At 22.2% G+C, this 27,688-nt stretch overlaps 1 protein-coding gene across 3 annotated transcripts in view; it reads right to left on the reverse strand.

Moving 5' to 3' along the window:
* The window catches only part of LOC122508493 (unconventional myosin-XVIIIa), a 252,631-nt gene that overhangs the window by 145,435 nt on the left and 79,508 nt on the right, over positions 1-27,688 (reverse strand). For 2 of the 3 annotated variants that reach the window (XM_043621891.1, XM_043621892.1), the window contains 11 exons: positions 14,967-15,155; positions 12,431-12,607; positions 11,837-12,037; positions 10,747-10,899; positions 8,086-8,666; positions 5,207-5,389; positions 4,574-4,836; positions 3,854-4,016; positions 3,592-3,766; positions 2,543-2,701; positions 1,855-2,070 (listed from right to left, as the gene is read on the reverse strand). In XM_043621891.1, coding sequence (XP_043477826.1) covers positions 1,855-2,070; positions 2,543-2,701; positions 3,592-3,766; positions 3,854-4,016; positions 4,574-4,836; positions 5,207-5,389; positions 8,086-8,666; positions 10,747-10,899; positions 11,837-12,037; positions 12,431-12,607; positions 14,967-15,155 — 2,460 coding nt within the window. Of the gene's footprint in view, positions 1-1,854; positions 2,071-2,542; positions 2,702-3,591; positions 3,767-3,853; positions 4,017-4,573; positions 4,837-5,206; positions 5,390-8,085; positions 8,667-10,746; positions 10,900-11,836; positions 12,038-12,430; positions 12,608-14,966; positions 15,156-16,371; positions 16,621-27,688 lie in introns of those variants that run through there. The other variant, XM_043621894.1, reaches the window with a different exon arrangement.

Below are 27,688 nucleotides of genomic sequence, written 5' to 3' on the forward strand. Positions count from 1 at the left end.
TTTTGAAAATAATTAAAATCTTGGTAAGAATTTTTATTAAAATTTTGTTTAATAATTGAGTTCATTTGGGAAATTTTTTATTAAAATAGTGGATATTAAAAATAATTGAATTTTAAAAAATTTTTGAAAATAATTGAAATCTTGGTAAGCATTTTATTAAAATTTTGTTTAATAATTGAATTCTTTTGGAAAATTTGTTATTAAATTAGTAGATATTGAAAATAATTGAATTTCGAAAAATTTTCGAAAATTTGAAAAGAAAATTAATATAAATTTGAAAGAATTTTACTAAAATTTTTTGAATTGTAAAATCGTAAAAAGAAAGTAGTAAATAGTAAGTTTTAATAGACGAGTACGAAGCCCACATTTTAGATTTTCTATTCTACTTTTTTTTTCTTTCTTCTATTGCTTCAATATCTAAATTTTTGCCAAAGCAATTTTTTTAGCAATCGAATTTTTTCAATTATTTAAAATTGTTAAATATATTATAAATTTATAATATAATTATAACAATATATATTATAATTTTCCTTCTACAAGACAGCTTAAAAAAAATCATCAATAACCAAAAATTAGTTTGTCGACAAGAAATTCAAGTTTATTATTTATCGCCCATAAAAAAGAAGAAGAAGAAGAAATTTTCAAAGTTAAAAAATAACTCTCTTGTATGTGAACACCCATCTCGAACAACAAAAGTCAAACTCTTCAAACAGCTAATAAAAATAAACCACAATCATTCTCACAGGACACTATAGATTTCAACATCATGTTATAACAGACTCTCTCATATACAAGTTGAAGAAAAGAAAAAGAAATATTCTCTCTACTCTCGTACATAGATTTGAATTTACATCTGTCGCAAAACTCTTCCGCGTATTCGCATCTTCGCCAAGAACCGTTATTCTTTTCTCAGAATACCCATCAGCGATTTCTTTCATTCGTTAGTGAAAGTAACATTTGCTTTTTCTCCTGATACACTCAATGCGTGTGTGTGCTTCCGATTTTGTGCGCCTAAAGGTATTCGCAATTTTAATGACCACACTAAACAGGTGTTATATATCCTCATGGAGACATTAAAAGAACATTTCTTTTATCTCTCCTTTCGAAAAAAGAAAAGAAAAGAAAATGAAAAAGAAGTCTCTTATATAAAATGTATAAAATCTTTCCTTCAATCATTAATGCTGACATTACAGAGAGAAAGAGGAATACTCTCGCAAACAAGCAATTCGCGCTAATTTTATTTAACATCAACATGCGGTTTGTTTAATAAATCACCACTGCTGTGTCATGTGAAAACAAATCGTGAGTCGATATAATCGCATTGCTGACAAGTTTTCATAATAATCTTCCTTTTATAATTTTCTACTTGCTTCATCAATTAGTTAATGATTTTTTCTCTTCCTATTCCTATTCTGCATTATTTATTCCCTTCATTACCAAAATTAAATCGAAATTATTTTTCAAATCGAAGTTAAATTCAGTTGGTAATTTTTAAATTAAATTTTAAATTATAAAACATGAAAATATCGATCAGTCCGAGTCGAAGACTCGGAATGATCGATTTCTTCATGTTTTATAACAAAATAAAGATGAATTAATTATTTATAAATTTTGAATTATTTAACTTCAAATTTTTCTTTCTCTTTCGGTAAAATTCAATGAATACAAATAATTTAAAGAATAAAAGAATTCGAAAATAATTTAAAGAATAAACGAATTTGAAAATAATTTAAAGAATCAAAGAATTCAGAAATAATTTAAAGAATCAAAGAATTCGAAAATAATTCAAAGATTAAAAATATAGAAAAATAGAGAAAAAAAAGTTGATGATTAAAAATTGAAAAAGAAACTAACCTGACTCTGTCCGACGCGATACGATGCGAGGTCCACGTCCACAGATAGAAGCATATCCTCGACAGCTCGACGTTCATCGGCAACCGGACTTCCTGGCCGAATGTTTCCGTCACTCGAGAGTAATCCAAATCTCCGTCTAAATTCTCCAAGGGGCATGTGTTTTGGAAAGCCAACTTTGTGTAAACGCACGGCTTCAACAATTTGACCTCCTCGAATCTGAAATATTAAAAATATTATCTGTACAATGTTTTGCAAATTTAATTTCAAAAAAGTGAAACATTATTTCAAAAATATTTCTTATTTAAATCTGTTACTTGAATCTACCATTTAAATATGTTTGTTTGATTTTTTTTTTCATTGAATTAACTATTTAAATTTTCTATTCAAATTTACTGTTTAAATTTCCTATTCAAAATTTTCTATATACATTTTCTATTTAAATTGACTATTAAATCTACTATTTAAATGTCTTTATGTTTTTTTTTAATTAAATTTACTATTTTAATTTTGTATTCAGATTCACTGTTTAAATCTACTATTTAAATTTAATTTACATTCATTTAATCTACAATTTAAGCTGATTTAAGTCTACTACTTAAAATTAAAAGAAATATTTTTAAAAATTAAGGCAATATTTTTCGTTTACTTCCTTGAAATCTATATTTGAAAATAAAAATTCAGTAAAAACCTGTGAGCGCAGAAGAGGCACGTTGATGATATTGTCTTCACTTTGGTTAGATTTTACAGAAAGAATACTTTTATTGTCAGTGCAGCCCGCATTATGCTGGGGTAAAAGGCAATGAATGAACTTCATTTTTGTTCTTCGTAACGTTTCCACGAGACCATCCTGAAATAGAAATTAAAAAACGATTAAAACCTAGAATATCAGGAATACAATTTTTAAAAGATTTCAGCCAAATTAGACAGAGTACAATATTGGTAATTTCTTTTTTTTAAAGAATTTTTGTTATGAATTCAATAAGCAGAGTTAATAAATTCCCAAAAATCGTCTTGGAAAATATTTATCAATCTTTTACAGTTTTTAATATTTTATTTTAGAATATTTCTTCAGAATCTTTTTTCAGAATCTTTTTTTTAGAATTTTTCTCTTTTAAAATCTTCTCAAAGTCGTAGAATTTTTTTTCAAGAGAAAAATTTGTCATCAGTTCGTTATTTTAAGAAATAAGCGTCTGCGTAATGAAAGATCAAGTCAAATTACTGAGAAACGAATAAAAAGTAGAACAAGTGTAAGAAAAAGAAGAAAATTAACAAAAATCTTCAAACACGTTTCACTGTCCATTCTGCTTTTAAGCACACTTCTATTTTCACTGTCAGAATCGAACAAAGTCTTTGTCGATAGCATAACCTTTGAACTATGTCAATAATCATTTTATAAAAACATATTAAATATTATCTATTTTAATATTCGATAAATTTTCAATTCGAAAATCAGTAATAAGATAAAAAGAAATAAGAAACGAGGAAAAAGACAAAAATACGAAAAAGAAAAAAATAAGAAGAGAAGAAAAGACAGAAAGAATAAAAGAAGAAAAAGGCAAAAATAAGAAAAGAAGAAAAGTCAAAAATAAAAAAAGAAGAAAAGACAAAAATAAGAAGAGAAGAGAAAGAAGAGAAGAATAATGTCAATAATAAAAAAAAAGTTTTCGAAAGATACGACAAGGGGACAAATTGCAATTTTATGAGTTTTGAACAATATTGACAGTCATCTCCACTTACCACGGTGAATTTCACTTGTAAACAGACATTTTTTCTCTTCACTGCAGTGAATGTTCGGCGGATGCTGGATGCCCTTCGCAAAGATTGGGAGCCTTCCAAACCGTGGACAGAACCACTCAAAGCACCGGAAACTCCGGCTCCTCTTGCACAAACAAACAGTCTACTGACGTCTTCCCTAAAAGAAGCGAAAAAAATGAAGAAAAAAGAATAAGAAGTGTTTCCAAGTGTCTTCGGTAAATTGCAAGAAAGCATAAACATTTACCTAGTGCTCTCCTGAAGAATCGTAATGGCGCTCCTTGCCACTGGATTTTCACGCGTCGCTTTTATCCAACCTGTCGCCGTATACAAAACTGGATTTGTACCCTGCAAATGTTGCAGGACAAATTGATTATTGCCCGGTGCTTTCCTCAGTAGCATCTGATGATCTGAAAATAAAATTTTTTGTTAACAAATTGGGTTAAATAAATTAAAATTAAATAAATATAAACTGTTAAATAAATTAATTTGGTTCAATTTGGTTAATACATAATTACTTAAAATGCACGATTGCTACATAATTGCCGCTAATCGGTAATTTTCGTTCTAATTTTTAATTTCTAATGAATTTCCTTCTGATTTCTTTCTAATTTCTAATTTATTTATTTCTGATTTCATTCTAATTCCGAATTAATTTCTTTTTGATTTAATTCTAATTCCTACTTAATTTCTTAATGATTTAATTCTAATTCCTACTTTATTTCTTTCTGATTTAATTCTAATTCCGAATTAGTTTCCCTCTGATTTAATTCTTATTCCAAATTAGTTTCTCTCTGACTTAATTCTAATTCCAAATTAGTTTCTTTCTAATTGTAGTATAATTCCGAATTAATTTCTTTAATTTAAACTTTTAATAAAGTCTTTCAATTTTTATCTTCTGCAAAAATTCCCTCAAAGAATTGAATTCCCATAAAGAACTGAATTTACAAAAAGAGGAATTAATTACCTCGATCGCCGTAATGGGAGAATAATCTATCCATAAAGGATTCATCGCTTCCTCCAGGACAGACGGTTTCCTCATCCAAAAGCCAAAGAACTCCTTTCCTTTCCATTTGCCTAATGCTGCTTAAATCACTTTGACTTGTTCTCAACATTGTTGCACTTTGAGAACTTCCTCGATCCAACAATGAAACAAGGGCTTGAGGAGAGGCCAGTCCATCGTCATCGCAGTCATCTTCATAATCAACGTCAATTCCTTCCTGAACGTACCTGGAGTCGTGGAAAAAGTCCAAATTACAATAAAAAAAAACTGGAGTCAACTAATTATTTATTATTAAAATTCATATAATTTATTTTCACACAATTTTAAATAGAAAATTCAGATTTTTCACGAATTAATTAATTCCTAAAAATCTGAATTCATAATTTAGTTACTATTTTTGAAAAATTCTTATTGTTAAATCTTATTGTTAAATATTCTTATATAATAATAAAATTAAATTTTGTTTAAATTTTACTAAAAATACAAACTTATTAAAAAAAAACATTTTGAAAGAACTCACTAAGAAAAAATTCAAATAAAAAATTCAATTACAATTAAAATTGTCCTCTGTGTAAAATTTTCTAATTAAAAATTTACCTGTCTTTAGGTGCTACCAGAGTTGTATGATGAAAGAGAAGTTGCAATCGTTCCTGTAGATAATTGTGACATAAATCCTCGAACGTTGCTCCTGTTTGTCGCCCACAGGATGCTGGATTCTGGAATCCAGGAGCGTCACAAAGAAGAAGTGAAGATACCGTGTGCACCGGAGATGATATCGACCTGAAAAATTAACACAAATAAGTAAACATTATAAAACGAATAAATAAATAAATAAAATTAAATAAAGAAATTACTCCAAATAAATTAAAAATTTACAAATTCCCTTAAAACTATTAATTACGTACTTTTATACAATTAAAATACAAATAAATAATTTCCTTTTACTGTTTATTTATTCAGTTCTCTCAATTTTGACGAAAAAAATAAATTTTTAATTACAGAAATTACAAATGGAGTTGAAAAATGAATAATAAAAATAACAAAAAAGAAAGTGGGTTAAATAAAAACAAATAGTAATTTAAAAAATAAAAACTAAATAAAGAAATGAAAAGAAAGTAAAGAAATGAAAACTAACCAAAAAATGAAAAATTAAATAAAGAAATAAATACTAAATAAGGAAATAGAAACTAAATAAAGAAATAAAAATTAAATAAAGAAATGGAAACTAAATACAAAAGTAAAAGCGAATACCTATAATACCAAAAATTAATTAAAATCAAATTGTTTTACAATTAAAAATATTTCTTTTATAATTTTGAATCTGAAATAATTGAAATCGTTTAAAGAAATTTATCCAAATTTTCCAAAATAATTCAATTTCTCGCGAAAAATTTAATTAAATTTTTTTAAAATAATTTAATTCTTACGAAAAGTTTAAATAAAATAATATTAAAAATATTTTTTAATTCTTATAAAGTTTTATCAACATTTTTGAGAATAATTTAATTTCTGCGAAGAATTTTATTATTTAGGAAAAAAATTAAATTTTTCCAAACCATTTAATTAAATTTCTTTTTTATAAACAACTTTATTGAAATTTTTCATAATAATAAAAATCTCGCGAAGACTTCTATTAAAATTCTTTGAAATAATTAAATCCCTGCGAAGAATTTGATTAATTAAGAAAATAATTCAATTCTCATAAATAATTTTGTTAAAATTCCTTAAAATAAAATTTCCGCGAAAAAGTTTAAAAATTATGAAAATAATTGAAAATTAATTTTATTAAAATTTTCATGATTTAATTGAATTTTTTCGAGGAATTTAATTAAAATTATATTGAAAATATTTCAATTCTCATAAGGAATGTAATCAAAATTTTTCAAAATAATTGAATTTTTGCGAAGAACTTTATCAATTTTTTTAAGTAATTGAATTTCTGTGAGAAATTTAATTATTTATCCAAAAAAATTGAATTCCTATAAAGAAATCTATTATTTGTAAAAATAATTAAATTCGTGCGAAATATTTTTGAAAGTAATTGAATCGTTTTAAAGAATATTTTTAAAATTTAATACAAAAATTAAATTTTACGTATTATTTCGTATTGGAAATTAAATTCTTACAAACAAATTTTATTAAATTTTCTTTAAATAGGTAATTAATTTCTTTCAAAGAATTTTATTCAAATATTTTAAACAATTAAATTCCTGCGAAAAATTTTATAAATTATGAATATAATTGAAATCTCGCTAAAGAATTTTATGAAAATTTTCGAAAATAATTGAATTTTTGCGAGAAATTTAATTAAAATTGTATTGAAAATATTTTAAATCTCATGAAGAATTTAATCAAAATTTTTCAAACTAATTGAATTTTTATGAAGAATTTTATTAAATTTTCTTTAAATAATTAATTTCTTTCAAAGAATTTTATTCAAATATTTTAAATAATTAAATTTCTGCGAAAAATTTTACAAATTATGAATATAATTGAAATCTCGCTAAAGAATTTTATGAAAATTTTCGAAAATAATTGAATTTTTGCGAGAAATTTAATTAAAATTGTATTGAAAATATTTCAATTCTCATAAAGAATTTAATCAAAATTTTTCAAATTAATTGAATTTTTATGAAGAATTTGATTAAATTTTTCTTAAGTAATTGAATTCCTGAGAAAAATATAATTAAATATATGAAAATAATTGCACTCTTGCAACGATTTTTATAAAAATTTTGTTTAAATAATTGAAATCCTACGAATAAATCTATTGTTTGTAAAAAAAATTGAATTCTTGCCAAACATTTTCTTTAAAATAATTCAATTGTTTTAAAGAATTTTGTTAAAACTTACAACAATAATTGAATTATTGCGAAATATTTCATATTGAAAATTAAGTTCTTATAAACAAAATAAAAAATTTTTTTTTCAAATAATTAATTTCTTTCAAAGAATTTTATTCAAATATTTTAAATAATTGAATTCCTCTGAAATTTTTATTATTTATGAAAAATAATTGATTTCTTAGGAAGAGAATTTTATTCAAATTTTTTAAAACAATTGGATTTTGTCTAAAAATTTTGTTATTAAAAATTGAGAAAATAATCAAATTCTTTCCAGGATTTTAATTACATTTATATTGAAAATAATTGAGTTCCTGCGAAGAATATTATTAAAGTTTTTGAAAACAATAAATAATTATAATAACTATGTAATTTCTAAATTATTGAATTTTTTTAATTTTGAATTTTAAATTATTCCAAAATATAAATTAATACTTGAAAATAAAAAATTTGTTAATTTGCAAAAATAATAATTAAAATACCGCGTTTTCGCGCGTAACTATTATAAATAAATAATAAAAATAATTGAGAAATTCATCTCCTAGTAAAGAATCGTAAGTTAATATTCCTCAAGAATACACAAACAAAAAATCGAGCATCATCGATCAAATTACGCCTGACTGTAAAACTTACTTGTTGATCAAAGCAGCAACGCAATGAAATACTTCAGAATAGAGACCAATGAGAAATCCTTCAAGTGCATCAAGTCCTGTCACGTCTTTACTTTGATCAGTTGGACTGGGCGTTCTCAAAGTGGGTCTAGGAGTGTTTGGAGTGCCACCTCCGCCGTTACAAGAAAATACAACACGACTAAGTTCTTCAACTGACGTTCCCAGCAAGGTGGCTGCTTTCTCTGTGCATTCAACCCTCGCGAATTGCCATCGACTTTGCGAACTTGTACCAGCTTTCACGGCGCCCGCACAACTCAAATGATAAATACCCGCCAATGTCAACCAAATTGCCTTCTCGTCCATTTCCGAAATACCCAAAATTTTCAGTGCCGCAACAATTCGATTGAATTCCACCATTGCGCGTTGTTTGTCCTCGTGTTTCTGTAGAGGCGTTATAAATGGATTATTCTCAGCCACCAAATTCGTGAGGTGAAGCTCCTTTCTCAATGCGCCTTCCGCACCGGCGAGAAGTCTGTAAATTGCGTGAAAAGTTGGATCTCCATTGCCTCTTCTTCCTATTCTCGATTTTTCCAACAGCAACACCTGTGACGAGAAAATTTTTATTATTTTTCTACTAAAATTCTCATCTATTTAAATTAATTAATTTTTTCACAGTTTTAATTTCTATAATTAATAAACTATTATTAATATGAAATATATAAATTAATACAAAATATACAAATACACAGATATGTTTTAAACAAATATTTTATCAAATCTGTTCCTGTTGAACAATTTAATTTTTCCCCAAATTAAATTATTTAATCGGAACAGATTTATATAATTTTTTAAGTAAACAATTATTATTTTATTATTAACAGTTATTATGTAAACAATTTCAGTAGATTTTTTTTAATTACAGGCCTCGGAACGACTTCAAGACGCAAAAAAAAAAACGTTGTAGTCGATTTAATGTACGAACAAATTCGTTCATTTTATTCTTACTTCCAGAAAAGTTTCTTACTCTTTCTCTTATTCAAATAACTGCAGTTCTAAGTTTTTGGAAAATTCTATTATTTTCAAATCATTTTTTCAAATATTTAAAAATATTTCTTCAAAATCACGATTTAAAAATAATCGTGATAGAAAAATTATAATAAAATTCTCCAAAACATAAAATTTATTTGAATAAAATTTCAATAAATGAAAATAAATCATTAATAAAAAAATCAGAAAATAGAATTGAAATTTACAGTTATTTGACAATTTTTTATTTCATTAATTTCGGGAATTAAATTCATAAAAAAAATTGTAATAAAAAATTTTCCGAAAACCTCATTTTTTCTAAATTTCTTAATTCAATTATTCAAACTTCAATAATCTTGTTAAATAAATTAATGTTTTAGTTAAATTAAAAAAATTAAAATTAAAAATTCAATTTCAAAGCTTCTGAAATTTTATTCTTCTTCTAAAAATTGCAACTGTAATTAATTTAACATTTAATTGTTATCTTCTAGAATTTTCAACTAAAATTATTTGAAAGTTAATTAATTTTTTTAAAATAAATACCTAAATATTATTATAAATATTATATTATTAAAATATTAATAATAATAAATAAATAATAAATATTATATTATTTATTTCAACATAAATTGAAATTTTCAAAAAAAAAGAAAGTTGAAACCTTCTGACTGAAATTTAATTATTTCTAAAAATTGTTACTCTAACTTCTCAAAATTTCAATTATTTTCCGAGATTTCCAACTAAAATTCCTTTCTAAATCAATTATTTAAAAAAAATTTTCATCAAGTTCTTTGAGAATTGAATTAATTAAAAAAATAGATAATTTACTTAAAATACGTGTATTTTTCAAAATAAAAAAGAATCTATTGTTTTCCATTAAATTTTACGAAATTTCGATTATTCAAAATTGAAATTGAATATTTCTGAACAAATTACTAATAATTAAATAATTTAAGAAAAATTTGAAATAAAATTTTTCAGAGAACAAAATTTAGAATTTTTAAATTAAAATTATTCAAAATACAAACACTTCGAAATTGCATTTTCAAACCTTCTGAAATATAATTATTTCCAAAAATTTCTACTATAACTCTTCCAATATTTAATTATTTTCTAGAATTTTCGACCCAAATTCTTAAAATTTCTACTATAACTCTCACAATATTCAATTATTTTCTAGAATTTTTAACCCAAATTCTTTTCTAAATCCATTATTTTTAATAACTATTATCAGAAATTTCATTGAGAATTGAATTATTCTAGAAATAAAAGAAAAAGTTTACTTAAAATACAATTATTTTTAATTAAGTTTACGAAATTTCGGTTAGTTAAAAATTTTTCAATTTATTACAGAAAATTAAAAATAAATTCAACTACATTTTCAAGAAAATTTCAATTGAAATATTTCGAAAAACTGAATTGTCCAGAAATTTGAATATTTAATTGTTTTCAGAAATTTGTACTACTTTAAAAATCTTCCTTCTGAACTTTCAAAATTTCCAAATTTTTAATTAAAATTTTTCTCTACATCATTTATTTTAAAAAATTTTCCAAAAGTTTTTCGAGAATTCGATTGTTAAAAATTGAAATACAAAAATTCTGCAATTTTTCATAAAAATTTCAACTTCATGGCTTTTTATTATCGAAGAATTCTTACCTGAAGAGAGGCGGAAGCTATTTGTCCTGACTGATCAAAGTCTAGACTGAAGAGTTGAGTGAAACGAGTAGCATTTGAATTCATGTGCGTTCGACTGTTACCAAATGCTTCAAGAACAGTAAACAGAGCATTGAGTTTCTCAAATGTCAAAATCTGTAAAATAAACAATTGTTAATTAGTAATTAGTAAAAAGAAAAAACAAGTTCAAAAATAATTATTTTTCCGACAAAGGAAAAAAATTTGAGAATTTTAAACCAAATTGATTAAGCGATCATCTCTGGCAAAAATTTACGTTGTAATGCGACATAATTTTGCACTGTTTTCAAAAACGAAAAAATAATTATTTTGACTTCAAATTCACGCAGAGAAAAGTTTTATTCAAACCAAATATAATTTATTTGTGTCAAATAAAAGTATCTACACCCACAGAATAATTTTATTTAAACCAAATATAATTTTTTTGAGTTAAATAAAAGTGTATTCGACGCAAACAAAATTTTTATTTGAACCAGATAAAATTCATTTGAACCAAATAAAATATATTTAAACCAAATAAAATTTATTTAAACCAAATAAAATTTATTTGACCACAAATAACCTTTATTTGAAACAAATAAATAATCTAGTTGACTCTGAGTCGAATATATCTTTCTTCTAGATGTTTATTTGTCACAGAGCCTATTAAATTATTAATTTATTTCAAATAAGTAATTTCTTCAGTACAAATTAAATTTTTATTTGAACCAAATAAAAGTTGTGTTTGAACGAAATAAAATTTATTTAAACCAAAGAGAATTTGTTTGAACAAAATAGAATTTATTTGAACAAAATAGAACTTATTTGAACCAGATAGAATTTATTTGAGACAAATAAATAATTTACTAGGTTCTGAGTCAAGTACATCTTTTTTTCTGGTTGCAAAAAATTGAAGAAATTGAAAAGAAAAGAATTATTTTCTAATTTTTCTTTCTTAAAAACATTCTGAACTTTAAGCCTCATTTAGTTTCGAATTTTACAAGCGAAAAAAAATGTCCCGCAATTTACAAACAAAAAAAATCTTACATAACTGAATTAAATCTGGGTCAAGTACCTTATTAACTGTTCCAGCAGCAAGTAGTAGGTAGTGCAAAGCGTGTTTGAAGTTTGTAGTTTTCCCAGATCCACTTCGTCCAAGGAAAACAAGCGAATGATCTCGTCTTGTAGCCAGCATGCCTCTATAAGCCGATTGTGTCATGGCGTAAATGTGAGGCGGCATGTCTTCGCTCTTGCATCCTTTGAACATTTGAACCACCTGAAAAGTCATCAACGTACAAATTAGAAATCTTTCTCTTTGAAAATATTTTATTGAAAATGGATTTCAATTTACAATTTATGTTTATCTATATACTCGACTCTCGATAATTCGAACAGTTATTTCGAATTATCGAATTACATTTAGTAAGGATACAAATGTCAGACGGCCTGTGTTTCGAATTATCGAGAGTCGACAGTATTTGGAAATATTTGAAAATATAGTAAAGAAACGTAAAAAAAAATAGTTCTAAACAATAAACCATTTAGTTGATGAACGTTTCGTTTGAAATAAATCTTTGTCGATTGTTATCATTTCAATGGAGCAAAAAAGAAGGAAAAAAGGAAAGAAAAAAGAAACGGGGAGCAAAAAAATATCCCGTATACACCTCACCTTTTCCGAGTAAATTGCTAGCGGAGCAACAGGATTGATGACGACCATATTGTCTCCAGCGTAAGTGTGAATAAGGTTACTGGCATATCTCTGTCGCAAAGTGTGAAGGACTGAAGACTCATTTAAAAAGCGTAGTTGTGATAATTCCTCCGCCTTGTCAAACTGAGGTGGGTTCGCCTGAAAGATTTATTGTTATCAATTTATATTGCCATTATCTATACTTTTTCTATATTTGCCAATTCAATATTTAAACTAAGATTAAGGACGAAATGGAACTTTCAGTTTTGTATTGCATAACTGTTCTTTCATTATCTTATTAATTGTAATTAATAATTAATTAATAATTAATTAAACATACTATTAATATACTATTTTTTACAAATTACTATTTTTACACAAAAAAATTAATTAATTAATTAATTAATTATGCTGTTAATTACTATTAATTAATTATGCTGTTAATTATTATTAATTAATTATACTATTCATTATTACTACTTGACTATACTATTAACTATTATTAATTAATTATGCTTCTAATTATTCTTAATTAATTATTCAATTAACTAGCAAATTTTGTAAATTAAAAAATTTTATTATTTTCAGGAATCATTTCAAGAATTATAAATTTCTGAATAATTACAGATTTAAAAATTAAAGAATTCACATATTAAGTACATAATATTAAATGTTCTTTTATTAAAAAATTTTAATAAAAATTTTCCCAAGAATTTCATTATTCTCATAAATAATATTTTTTAGAGCAATTCAATTATTTTTAAAAAAAATTTTAATAAAATTTCTAGAAAGAATACAATAATTATTAATAAAAATATTAATTGAATTAATTTATTTTCAAGAATCTTAATAAAAATTCAATTATTTTCGACAATTTTGATGGAATTCTTTTAACAAATACATTATTTTCAAAATTTTTAATAAAGTTCCTTAAAAAAATGTAATTATTCTTTTCAAAATTTCAGATAAAATTCTTCGAAAGAATTCAATTATTTTTATGAATTAAAAAATCCTCCTCAAGAATTCAGTTATTTTCATAAATAAGAAAATTCTTCGCAAGATTAAAATATTTTCATAAATAATAAAATTCTTCAAAGAAATTCTATTATTTTCAACAATCTTAATAAAAATTCAATTATTTTCAAAAATTCAGATAAAATTCTTTGAAAGAATTCAATTATTTTTATAAAATGTAAAATCCTTCGCAAGAATTAATTTATTTTTATAAATAATAAAATTCTTCAAAGAAATTCAATTATTTTCATAAGTAATAAAATTCTTCAAAAGAATTCAATCATTTTCAAAAATTCAGATAAAATTCTTTGAAAGAATTCAATTATTTTCAAAAATATTAATTAAATTGAATTATTTTCAAGAATTTAAACAAAAAATCAATTTTTTTCGACAATTTGAATGGAATTCTGTTAACAAAAACATTATTTTCAACATTTTTAATAAAATTCCTTCAAAAAATTCAATTATTTTCAAAAATTCATGTAAAATTCTTCGAAAGAATTCAATTATTTTAATGAAATGTACAATCCTTCGTAAGAATTCAATTATTTTTATAAATAAGAAAATGTTTCACAGAAATTCAATTATTTTCAATAAAATTTTAATAAAATTTCTCGAAAAAATATAATTATTTTTAAAAATATTATTTTTAAATTCAATTATTTTCAAGAGTTTTAATAAAAATTCAATTATTTTCATCAATTCTGATAAAATTCTTCGAAACAATTCAATTATTTTTATAAATTGTAAAATTCTTGACAAGAATTCAATTATTTTTGTAAATAATAACATTCTTCCGAGAAATTCAATTATTTTCAATCCTACAATTTTATTAAAATTTCTAGAAAAAATTTAATTCTATTCGAGCTAAGTTTAATAAAATTTTTCTAACAGGTTCAATTATTTTTAAAAATTGTAATAAAATTTTTCTAAACAATTCAATTGTTCTCAAAAGTTTTGAATAAAATTCTTTGTAAATTTCAATTATTTTCATTTCAATTAAAAATATTTAAGATTATTTTATAAAATACAAAAAAAATCTTTATAAAATTCAATTACTTTAAAAATTCTCAGTAAAAATTATTTAAAAAAAACTCCATTATTTTCAAGAAAATTGAAGTAAATTCTTCAAAATAATTCAATTATTTTAATAAAAATCTTGACAAGAATTAAATTATTTCCAATTCAATTTTAATTACATTTTCTCGAAAGAATTCGATTAATTAAAAAAAATGGCGATAAAAATATAAAATTCTTGAAATGAATTCAATTATTTTCAAAGTTTTTGATATAAATATTCTGCAAAAATTCAATGATTTTCAGTACATTAATTTTAAATTTGAAAACATTTAAAACAGAAATCCGGTAATCAAAAAATTACCGGAATACAACGCTTATTAATAAAGATTATCTAATTAATTCATTCATTCATTAGTAAATCTTTCAAAAATGGAATTTTTGAATTTTAATTTTTAAATTAAAAATTTTTAGCTCAGTATTATACCTTTTCGACGTCCTCTTCGTCGACGAGGAGTTCCTCTCCAGTGGGAATCAAACGAACCCTCAATTTTCCAGTGTCTGGATCTGCAGGACCACATTTCGTCGCCGGGGTGAATCCACCTCGATGCAAAAGCCAAATTCTCTCGGACGCCAGAAAAGCTTGCTCTTGTGCCAGATGCTCCTCGGATCGCGCCTAAAAAAATTGACAACAATTAAACACTGCCCACAATTTCCACTATCAACTTGACAAAAAAAAATAATTTTTTTCCTTTTTTTCTTATTCATAATATTGACAAAACAATAACACAAATTTTTTTCCAAATAGTTCCGAGAGAAAAATGTTTACATTTTTCTTTTGGCGCTAAAAAATTTGAAAATAGCTGAAAAAAAATATTGTTATTGTTTTTTTGTTCCAATTTTTTTCGGCGCCAAAAGAACAATGTTTGCATTTTTCTTTTGGCTCCGAAAAAAAAATTGGAAATATCTGGAAAAAAATTATATTGCTATTCTTTTTTATTCATATATTTCCAAATTTTTTTCGGCGCCAAAAGAAAAATGCAAAAAATTTTCTTTTGGCTTCGAAAAACATTTGGAAAAAAATTATACGGTTATTGTTCCTTTTTCAGATATTTCCAAATTTTTTTCGTCCCCAAAAGAAAAATGTTTTTACATTTTTTTCGCGCCAAAAAAATTTAACAAAAAAATTTAACAATAGCAGATTTTTTTCCAGACATTTTCATATTTTTTCGGCGCCAAAAGAAAAATGTTTGATTTTTCTCTTGACGCCGATAAACTTTGGAAATAGCTGGAAAAAAACAATATTGAATTTAAAACGAAAAACTTCAAAACTTTTTTTGGCACCAAAAGAAAAATGTAAACATTTCTCTTTTGTCGACGAAAAAGTTTTGTAAATATATCTGAAAAAAGAACAATAACAAATATAATTTTTTTCCAGACATTTCCAAATTTTTTTCGAAGCCAAAAGAAAATTTTTTGCATTTTTCTTTTGGTGCCGAAAAAAATTTGGAAATATCTGAATAAAAAACAATATCAATATAATTTTTTTCCAAATATTTCCAAAGTTTTTTGGCGCCGAGAGAAAAATGCAAACATTTTTTGTTTTTTTTTATTTTTTTTTCAGTTATTTACAAATTTTTTTTTACGCCAAAAAAATTTATATTGTAAAAAAAGTTTACAAAAAAGTGAAGAAAAAGGAAAAATTGAAAAAAGGGAAGGAAAAGAAATAAAAAGTAAAGAAAAATAAAATTGAGAAAAAAGTGGAGAAAAAGAAAAAATAGAAAAAAGTGAAGAAAACGAAAAAATAGAGAAAAGTGAAAAAAAGAAAAAATAGGAAAAATGTGAAGGAAAAGAAAAAAGAAAAAAGGAAAAACAAAATAGAGAAAACGGACCTTCTTCTTTTTGCTATGAACCGATTCACTGGGACTAAAATCACAACTTTTTCGCACAACCCGAAAAATGAAAAATACAAGATAGACGACAATGTAAATAAGAATGACGATATTCACAAGGAACATCTCGTTCCCATAGAGGAGATGACGACGAAGACGACGACAAGTCGATTCGAAACGTCCGTTCGATTCGTGTTGTGCACGTGTTATGAACAGTTCTAGAGCAAGTTCTCCTTGTAGGTAGTGTGTATACGCCTGTTACAGGCTTGCGGGTCAAAGTAGGTGGGTACATAGGGTATTAATCTCATTCGATTGCCGTTCGATTGCATCGGGAATCCAAAGCACGTGGGAAGCAGGAGCGCGATCGAGTGAAAGAGAGAGAAAAAATTCACATCGTGCAAATGATCGACAACATTCTTTTCAAAACTACTGTTTTCTCAGTATATATAAATACAATTCTTTATACACATTTTTTTGTGTCCTTGTTGTTGCTGTTGTTGTTACTGTTTTTCTTGTTCTTTCGTAAAAATCAATTTTCCTCGGAAAGAAATAAAATTTTTTCTCTTCTCTTTCAATTTATTTTAGACAAGAAAGAATTTTCTTTTAATTTTTTGTTATGTAGGAAAAAAAATTTTCCTTTTTTGTTATATAAAGAAAATAACAAATAAAAAGAATTTTTCCTGTTTTTTATTTTTATTCTATAAAAAGAAAGAATTTTTGTTTATTTAATTTTTTATTACATAAAAGAAAAAGCAAGAATTCTTCACATATTTTTTGTTAACTAAAAGAAATAAAAAAAAGACAGAATTTTTCCATTTTTTTTTCCAATAAAAAATAATTTTTTCTGTTGGAAAAAATTTTTAGAATAAAAATACATTACTACTTAAATAAATAAATAAATTCAAAATAATTTTTTTTTTACTTTTAAATTACAAGATAAATAATTATTATTCCAAAAATTAAATGAAACGAAAAATATTTCTAAAAATTTTTTCTTATTTTTTCAAATAATTCCGATAAAAAATATTTTCTCTCAAATAACAAGATAATAATTACTTTCTCAGAAATTGAATAAAATGAAAATAGTTATCTTTATAATATTAAAAAGTCTCTTTTATTTTTTCCAATAATTTCGATAAAAATCATTTTTTTCAGTTGACAAAAATTTATTTAGATGAATATCTTAAATTAAAAAATATATTATCTTAAAAATTAAGAATACCTTATATTTTGGATAATAATTTATTTTTTACAAATTATTAAAAATTGAAAATAAATTCTTCGAAAGTGTAGATAGCAATTAATAGCATTTAGAACAGAAGACCCTTTAAACCAGATAAGACTGCTTTCATTTATATATAGTGCATTATAAAATTTCAATACTGAGAGTTTATAATTAAAACTTTAAAAGCCTCTCAAAGATATATTTCACTTTAGAAAAAAAAAACTTTTCGAACCAGTATTTTTATACTGTCAAATCGTTTGCTACTCTAACATATATAGTAAATACTGCACGAACTATAAATAGTAAAAAAAATTGAATTGAAAAAATATAAAAATAACTAAAAATACAAAAATTATAGGTAATTAAACACAAATATCAAAGTAAAGAAAAATACGAAAATTAAATTTTTTTAAAATATAAAAGTTATTAATTATAAAAATAAACAAAAATATAAAAATTAAGATAATATGAAAATAAAGAAAAATTAAAATTTTTAAAAATATAAAAATATAAAAATTCTAAAATTCAAAAATTCAAAAATATAAAAATAAACAAACAAAAATACAAAAATTAAAAAAAAATATTCTAAAAGTAAAGAAAAATACGAAAATTAATTTTTTTTTTTAAATATAAAAGTTATAAACTAAAAATCTATAAAAATAAACAAAAATTTAAATTTAAAAGAATATTCTAAATAAAAAAAATACAAAAAATAATTTTTTTTAAAATATAAAGGTATAAACTAAAAATCTATAAAAATAAACAAAAATACAAAAATTAAAAAATATGAAAGTAAAGAAAAATTCAAAAGTTTAAATTTATAAAAAAATATAAAATTAAAAAAATTAAAAAATATAAAAATAAACATAAACAATAACACAAAAATTAAAATTAAAAAAAATATACAAAAGTAATGAGAAAAAAACGAAAATTAAAGTTTTTTAAAATATAAAAGTTATAAACTAAAAAAATATAAAAGTAAACAAAAATTAAAATAATATGAAAGTAAAGAAAAATTCAAATTTAAAAAAATATACAAATTCAAAAATATAAAAATGTTTATAAACAAAAATTCAAAAAAATATTTCTAAAAGTAAAGAAAAATACGAAAATTAATTTTTTTTAAATATAAAAGTTATAAACTAAAAATCTATAAAAATAAACAAAAATACAAAAATTAAAAAAATATGAAGTAAAGAAAAATTCAAGAATTTAAATTTAAAAAAATATAGAAATAAACAAACAAAAATACAAAAATTAAAATAAAAAATACAATAGCAAAAGAAAAATATAAAAATTAAAATTTATTAAATATAATATTTTATATTTAATAAATTTAAATTTTTTTGTATATATAAATAAACAATAAAATACAAAAATTAAAATAAAAAAAAATAAATAAAGAAAGATTAAAATTAAAAAAAATAAAGAAAAAAAAACTTAAACTTAAAAAAAAATCTAATTACTTTACCTATTTTTTTTTACTAAAAAATTTTCCCAAGAAAAATAATATTGCCAGACGAAAAATTGAATCAGTCAATTTAAGACTAAGAAGATTAAAGGATAATTGCAGTCGCATCGCTTCCAGACGCTATAATATCGAGAGAGGGTGAAAGAGAGAGAGAGAAAAAAAAGAAAGAGAGAGTGAGAGAGAGAGAAAGATCTAGTGCAAAAATTAATCCGCGTATTTATGTCCGCCATGTGAATGGCCTGAATCATGCGCTGAGAATTGAGTGGCTCGAAGCCACTTGACCGTGCTTGAACTCTCGATTGCGCAAATATCTGGAGACCGGGTTCTCGGTCCTCCCACGTATGAAAAAAAAATCGACAAACGATTTCTCGTAATATTCCTCAATAATGCAATTTTATAACCGTAAAAACAAGGACATCTCATAATTTAATCTCCATTTTAAAAGGAAAAACATTTTAAACGAAAACAATTTATACCATAATAATAATAAATTAAATAAAAAGAAAAGTAAAGTAAAAAGAGAAATGTCATCATTCCAATCAATCATTAATTATTGTGTAACAATATTATACAATTTATGTTAATATTCCATAATAATAATAAAAATAATATTGAAATAACTAATTAACTGTTACAAATTAATAAATAATTAATAGTAAATTAATTACAAATTAATAAATAATTAATAGTAAATTAATTACAAATTAATAAATAATTAATAATAAATTAATTACAAATTAATAAATAATGAATAATAAATTAATTATAAATAAAAATATTTACAAATATTTAATTGTCAATAGTTAAGTATTCGGTTATTTAAATCACATAATTTTTTTTCAGTGTACAATAATTAATATTAATTAATTACTATTAGATATTAATATTAAAAATAATAATAACAGGCCTCGAACTGAATTTAGAAAGAAAAAAAAAACCAAAAGTGTAATTTCATCAACGAATTTCAATTTTCAATTTACTTTCCTTTTCTAAATATTTTTACCCTTTAGAATTTTTTTACAGTCCTAGAATTAATTTCTTTACTAAATAAATTAATACTTAAAACGAAAATTAAGAAGAAATATAGTAGAGTTTTTAATAAACAGTGCCATTAGTAAACAAAAATTACCATTTGAATACAAATTTTATAAATAAATTTATAGCCTATCGTCTAAATATAATAAACGTTCAAAACAACAAAAGTGATAAACTATTAAAACGCAAAAATGAGAATATAAAATTTACACTGTAAATATTACAAAAGTGTGTAATTATTAAAATTATATTAAAAGGAATATGACGACCTTAAGAAATAATATCGAGATAAGAAAAAAAAACCGGTAAAACCATAAGTGACAGCTAATAATTAGCTAATTAACTATGCACACGTTGTTTTTAACAGGCGTGACCCTATAATAGTCCTATATAAAATGTAACTGTTCATATTGCAAAAGCAAAAAAAAAAATTAATCTTCCTTTAAGTACCTCGTATTTTATAATTTTATTACCATTTTTTAAAACTGCGCACTTCAACCTTTTGAAAATAATATGTATATACATACACACACACACTCATTGAAAATTTCCACTTCTCCAGTTAATAATTATAATCCCCGACTCTAATCAATCTCAAAGAATAAACTTCATTGAGAGAACATAAAAATTTTCTTGTAATTAAAATTCAATTTACCATGGTGTATAATAAAATCATGCAGTTTCATATATGCTAATTATTTATTAATCATAAATGTTTAAAAGTGTGAAATGCAACAATGTTTCAAAATTTATCAATTTTATAATAAACAAAAAATTTCAAACTCTATAGAATTTAAAATTAAAAAAAAAAAAAAAAATTAGAAATTTTAAAAATAATATATTATTTTTAAAATTGATGATTTTATTTAAAAAAAAAATGAGACAAAAAATTAGTTAGTTATTTTTTGTTATTTTTCAATTATTGTTATCTATTAATTAATAATAGCAATAATAATAATTTTCCTCTTCTCCTCCGTCAATAAAAAAAAAACAATAGTTAGGTATTATTATTATAAATATTATATATAAAAAATTAGTACATAATAATATAAAATAATAATAATAATAATAATAATAATAATAATAATAATAATAATAATAATAATAATAATAATAATAATAATAATAATAATAATTAATAAAAATAAATAAAATAAAATTGTCCATACTTGGATAAAATTAGTGTCACGTAGAAAATAATTTCTGTTGAGCAAGATGAGTGATATTTTTGAAATAATTGCGAGCCAAATGTGTGTATTACATTTCCAGGAATGAATTTCCCTTTTTTTCAACTTATTATATAGAAATGTATCAAGAAACGACTTGGGTGGTTTTTAATGAAAATGGAAAGAAAGCGACACTTTCAGAGGTAACGTATAGAACCGTAATGACAGTGTATTGACATCTTATGATTATTATATCATAGGAGAGCATTTAGTTCATTTATCTAACATATCATTTACAAACATACAATATATATATTGTATGTTTGTAAATGATATGTTATATATATATATATATATATATATATATATGCAAACACTGTAAACTAGTAAGGAAAATTTATTTAATTAGTGCCTTTGATTTTATACCGACTGCTTTCAAATTATCTAACAAGTGAAGCACTTAATCATTACATTTAATTTTTCTTTGTTCACTAAATAAAATATTTTTAATTTTTTGTAACAAAATTAAATAAATAAAAATTATACATCTAACTAATAACTAAAAAATAAATAACAAAATAAAAATTGTTTAATAAATAAATATTAATTGTTAATTTTAATAATGATAATAATAAAATAACACTCGACGTTAGCCGCGGTGGTTAAAGCGTTTGCGCTGCAATCTGAAAGCTAGGGTTCGATTCTTCCCAGGGGTGCTAAAAGTTTTATAATTTTTAATCTTCTTTTTCGAGAATAGTAATTTGATAATAATAATGAAACTAGCAATAATAAATTATTATATAATTTAGAAGATCCAAAAACTTATTCTTTTATAAATTTATTTATTATTACATACTAGAATAATAATTTATTAACTCGTTTATTAACACTTTTAGAAATTAATTATTCAATACTTTGGTAATTACTGAATTATTGAATAAATTACTCAAGTACTGAATAATAACTGAATAAATAATAATTATACAAATTACTGAATGAAAAAATGAAATTTATTGTCTATGAAGAATTTGTTAATAATACGATCAAGAATTGTTAATAATAATAATAATAATACTATCAACAGTAAATACGAAATAAAAGAGAAATATAATACTAATTGTTACCTACTGTCTTAATATTAAAACATAACCAATAATCTAAAATCACTTTATTATCGAATAAATTAATTAAAGACTGAGAATTGCGCTATACAATAAAAAGAGACAATGGGCAATTATTGTTAATAAAAGTTACACTTTCCTATAAGCAATATACCTATTCGACTGATTCGGTTTAACTGATAATTGTTTAATTTATTGCTAAACAACACTTTACGATAAATATTTTTAAAAAATAAATAAATAAATAAGATTAAGTGCATTTATGTTTCTTTAAGTACACACGAGAATTTAGTATGTAATTATATATTATTTACCCGCAATGTGTATAATAAGGTCAGTTAAGTATTTACAGGAAAAAAAACTCGTTTTATGTCGATTTACCAGATCGAACTTAATTTTCTGCAGTCACATAATAAATGAATCTGTTACATTTATACTATTTGTGTTTATTTAATTTAAATTAATTTATTTATTTTTTCTACTTTTCTGCCTATTTATTTATTTATTTATTATTATTTATGTATTAAACATAGTTCATGCCTTTCGCCTTTGATCGTGTATTTATTTCATTTATTTTATTAACTTTATTTATATTTAATTATTTCATTTATTTATTCTATTTTTTTTATATAATATAATTATATTTTATTCTTTCTCAAATAAATTTTATTTATTCCTTAAAATAAAAAAATACTTTGAATTATCTCAAGAATAATAATATATATTATTAATTAATTAATTATATTAATAATATAAATTATTAATAATAATAATAATTATTATTATTATTCAACAACATAAACAGAAACTACACAATTATTTTTCTTTTTCCGAAAATTTAAAATCTAATCAAGTAGAAATAATCTTAATTTACAAAATGCTTGCGATTTGCAGAAAAAAAGGAAAATAACAAAAATTAAAGAAAATACCTAATTAATTTTTTTCACCTGTTTTTGCAAAATAATTTACACACGGAAAAAGATAATATACTGTTGAAAATAATATCAATGTTTTTCATCAAATCAGCCGCTCATTACCGTATAAATAAAATATTGACATTTTCAAAAGTCGCGAAAAATTCTCATATCAAAATTAATGCATTGATCAAAAATGTGATTAGATAAACAATCGTATAAAATGAGCGAGCAGTAATAAAATAATTTTTTTTTATCATTTTTTTTTTTTTTTGTTTAGGAAAATGAAATTTTATTTTTGCACTCAAAATTCAAATAATTTAGTGCAAACTTAATCAAGATTTCTCAGAATTATAAAAAAAAAATATTTCGCTACTTTCGAGTCTTGAAAAATTAAATAGATATTATAAATAAATTAAAATAATAATAATTAAGTCAAATTCAAAACAAAATTATTAATAATAAAAAAAAAAAAATTTCCCTAAAAACGTGAGAAATCTGATGAAATGGAGATTTATTTTTTATGAATGAAGAGAAGAATTTAATTTATTATTGAAAGTATTTGAAATTTAATAAATATGAAAAGGAAATTTACTTTTTATTAACTTTCATTATTTTTTATTTATATATTTATTCATCTAGAACTAGCAACAATTCGCTAACTTCTTACTAGCATTTTAAAATAAAATTAGCAATTTTGAAAATAATAGAATTTAAAAATTTTCTGATTTAAATTTTTGTTGAAAACACTAAAAAAATTCAATTTTGGAGAAATTACAAATAATTGCAGAAATTCAATTATTTAAAAAAAAAATAAAATTCTTCTTATAAAATTCAACTATGTTCAAACTTTTAAAAAAATTCTCGTAAAAATCCCAATTATCTTCATAAATAACAAAATTCTTCTCCAAAGTTCAATTATTTTTATAAATGTCAAAAAAATTCTTGTCCTAATTTTAATTATTTTCAAAATTTTTTCTAATTTTAATGATTTTTAATATCTACTATTTTAATAAAATTTACCAAAAAGAATTCAATTATTTAAAAATTTTTTTAATAAAATTGTATGCACACATTTTATAATTTTCATTAATAATGAAAATTTCACAAGAATTCAATTATTTTCAAAAAAAAAATTCTTCTTTAAAATTCAACTATGTTCAAAATTTGAAAAAAAAATTCTCGTAAAAATCCCAATTATCTTTACAAATAACAAAATTTTTCTTCAAAGTTCAATTATTTTCATAAATTTCAAAAAAATTCTTGTCCTAATTTCAATTATTTTCAAAAATAAAATGCATTTTTCTAATTTCAATGATTTTTAATATTTACTATTTTAATAAAATTTCCCAAAAAGAATTCAATTATTTCTAAAAAATTTTAATAAATTGTATACAAACATTTAATTATTATCGATTATTTTCATAAATAATAAAAATTTCACAGAAATTCAATTATTTTTATAAATAATAGAATTTTTTTAAGGAATTCAATTATTATTTTCATAAAAAATAATTTAAAATTCTAGAAAATAGTAATTGAACTGAAATGATGAAAATAATTTTGATGAAGTTAAGTAACAATATTCTTATAATATAAAATAATTATTTTATGTTTCGAACATTTATAATTATTATAAAACATGAAGAAATCGATCACTCCGAGTCTTCGACTCGGAGCAATCGATATCTTCATGTTTTTTAACAATACTTTTATATAAATTGTTTAATTTAAAAAAATAAATATGAAAAGTAAATTTATTTTAGTTTATTAACTTTTATTTTTTTTATATATTTATTCATCTAAAATTACTATTTTTTTATTTACTATATTATTTATTTTATTAATTAGGTATTTTATTTTTTTTATATCTATTTAGAAAAATAATAAATAAATATTTTATTATTTTATTATTCTTGTTACAGTTTATTAATTTATTTTATTAAAACAATATTTAAGTATTAAAATATTTCTTTCCTTATTTATTTATAAAAAATAAGTAAATAAGTTTCTGCAATTTTTTCTAATTTCATGCATTTTAAATTCAAGTATAAAAATTTTTCTTTTATAAAAATTTAATTATAAAAAACATTAATAAAAGAAACCAAGCAAAAATTTACAAAAATTTTCTTAAAAAAGTATCTTTTTCTTCTAAATGATTTTTTTTATCATATAATTTTAATTAAAAATTTTAAATTGAATTATTAATAATCTTTGGGCACAAAGTTAAAAATGAAAAATTCTCGTTTTCAGAATCAAGATTCTTTAAAATCTAGAGCAAAGAGAATCCAGTTCCTTTAATACCAGTCGTGAATTTAAATCACATTCATATACAACAATATAAACAATTTAATTCTATTATAGAGAAATATGCATAATAAATAAAGGTAGATACATGCCTATAATATAAGGAGCATTACCGGGATGTTTATAGATTCGCATAAATCGCGAATCAACACGAGAGAGACAAGTATTATACCACACACACTATCATCGTTTATATTATAAACCAAAGACCGCGCGATCCAAATCAAATGACAATATCCATACATCAAAATGCAATGTTTCCACTATATATTATACAATTAAAATTACAAACACACGGCCTCGTACCCGAAAGCGATAATAATAATTTATTCCCCATTCAATCATTATATGTCCTTGTGTGTGCCCCCCTATTTTCTAATATAAATACCACACAACAACTTTAGGCTATAAAGTAAAGAAAATGTGAAATTCCCGCCTGTCGAATCAAATTTTACGACGCATAGAACTCGAGATAGAAATTATTATCAATCTTAAATCAATAGTGTAAAAATTCCTTGGGAAAATTTTCATTAAATTGCACCGAGAGAGGCAATGAGAAAAATCGTTCAATATAATGACAAGTTTCGTTTCAAGTATATAGAAAAAAATAAATAATAAAGTGTAAAATATAGTGTGTAAAATACTGTAATATAACGGCGGTAAAGTTCATAACGTTTATGATCAACAATTGAAAGAGAAAAATAATTTTTTTACTCAAAAAACTATTTTTTTATTTACGAATTTTTTGGTAAACTTTAGAATTTAAAAAAACAATTATAAACGACAAAATTTTTTACACAGAAAAAAAAATATTTTTTATCTTTTCCGGAAGAATACAATTTTTATGAATTTTTAACAAAAATTTTTGTTACAACGCTATTTTTTTTAATTTCATGAAATTTACTACATTCGAAGTAAATTACAGTAAAAACAAAATAGTAAAATTTACTTCGGATTTGCTCAAATTTTGTTGGTGTAAATTTTGTTAATTAAAATTTTTGAATAAAAATTTTTGGTAAAACTAAACTTTTTTGAAATTTTGTGAAATTAACTATCTAATAAGTAAACTGCAGTAAAAATTAGTAAAATTTATTTCGGACTTTCTAAAATTTACTCCAAAAATAGTAAATTTTGTTATTAAAAAGTTCTTATAAAAAATTTTTGGTAAAACTACACTTTTTTTGTAAATTCTATGAATTTTACTCTATTCATAGTAAACTGCAGTAAAAATTAGTAAAATTTATTTCGAACTTCTTAAAATTTACTCCAAAAATTGTAAATTATGTTATTAAACATTTTTAATAAAAATTTCTGGTAAAACTAAACTTTTTTTTAAATTCCATAAATTTTACTCTATTTAAAGTAAACTGCGGTAAAAATTAGTAAAATTTATTTCGAACTTTTTAAAATTTACTCCAGAAATAGTAAATTTTGTTATTAAAAAGTTCTTATAAAAAATTTTTGTTGAAACTAGAAATTATTTTTTAAATTCCATAAGTTTTACTATATCCAAAGTAAATTGCAGTATAAAAATTAGTAAAATTTACTCCAGACAGGGTAAATATTGTTATTAAAAATTTTGATTAATAATTTTTGGTAAAACTAAACATTTTTGTGAAATTTCAGAAATTTTACTATGTATCCCAAGTAAATTGCAGTAAAAATTAATCAAATTTACTTCAATTTTGCTTAAATTTACTTCAAATATAGAAAAATTTGTTATAAAAAATTTTTGATGTAAAATTTTATAAATTTTACTATATCCAAAGTAAATTTGAGTAAAAATTAATAAAATTTACTTCGGACTTGACAAAATTTACTACAAAAATAGAAAAATTAGTTATTAAAAATTTTGAATAAAAATTTTTGGTTAAACAAACTTTTTTTTAAATTAAATAAATTTTACTATATCAAAAAGTAAATTGCAGTAAAAATTATGGAAATTTATTTAAAAAATAGTACAATTTGTTATTATAAAATTTGTGGTAAAACTAAACTTTTTTTTGAAATTCTATATGAATTTTACTATATCTAAAGTAAATTTGAGTAAACTTTACTTCGGACTTTCTAAAATTTAC

Source organism: Leptopilina heterotoma, unplaced genomic scaffold (genome assembly GCF_015476425.1).
Source record: "Leptopilina heterotoma isolate Lh14 unplaced genomic scaffold, ASM1547642v1 Lhet_54, whole genome shotgun sequence".
Classification (NCBI taxonomy): domain Eukaryota; kingdom Metazoa; phylum Arthropoda; class Insecta; order Hymenoptera; family Figitidae; genus Leptopilina; species Leptopilina heterotoma.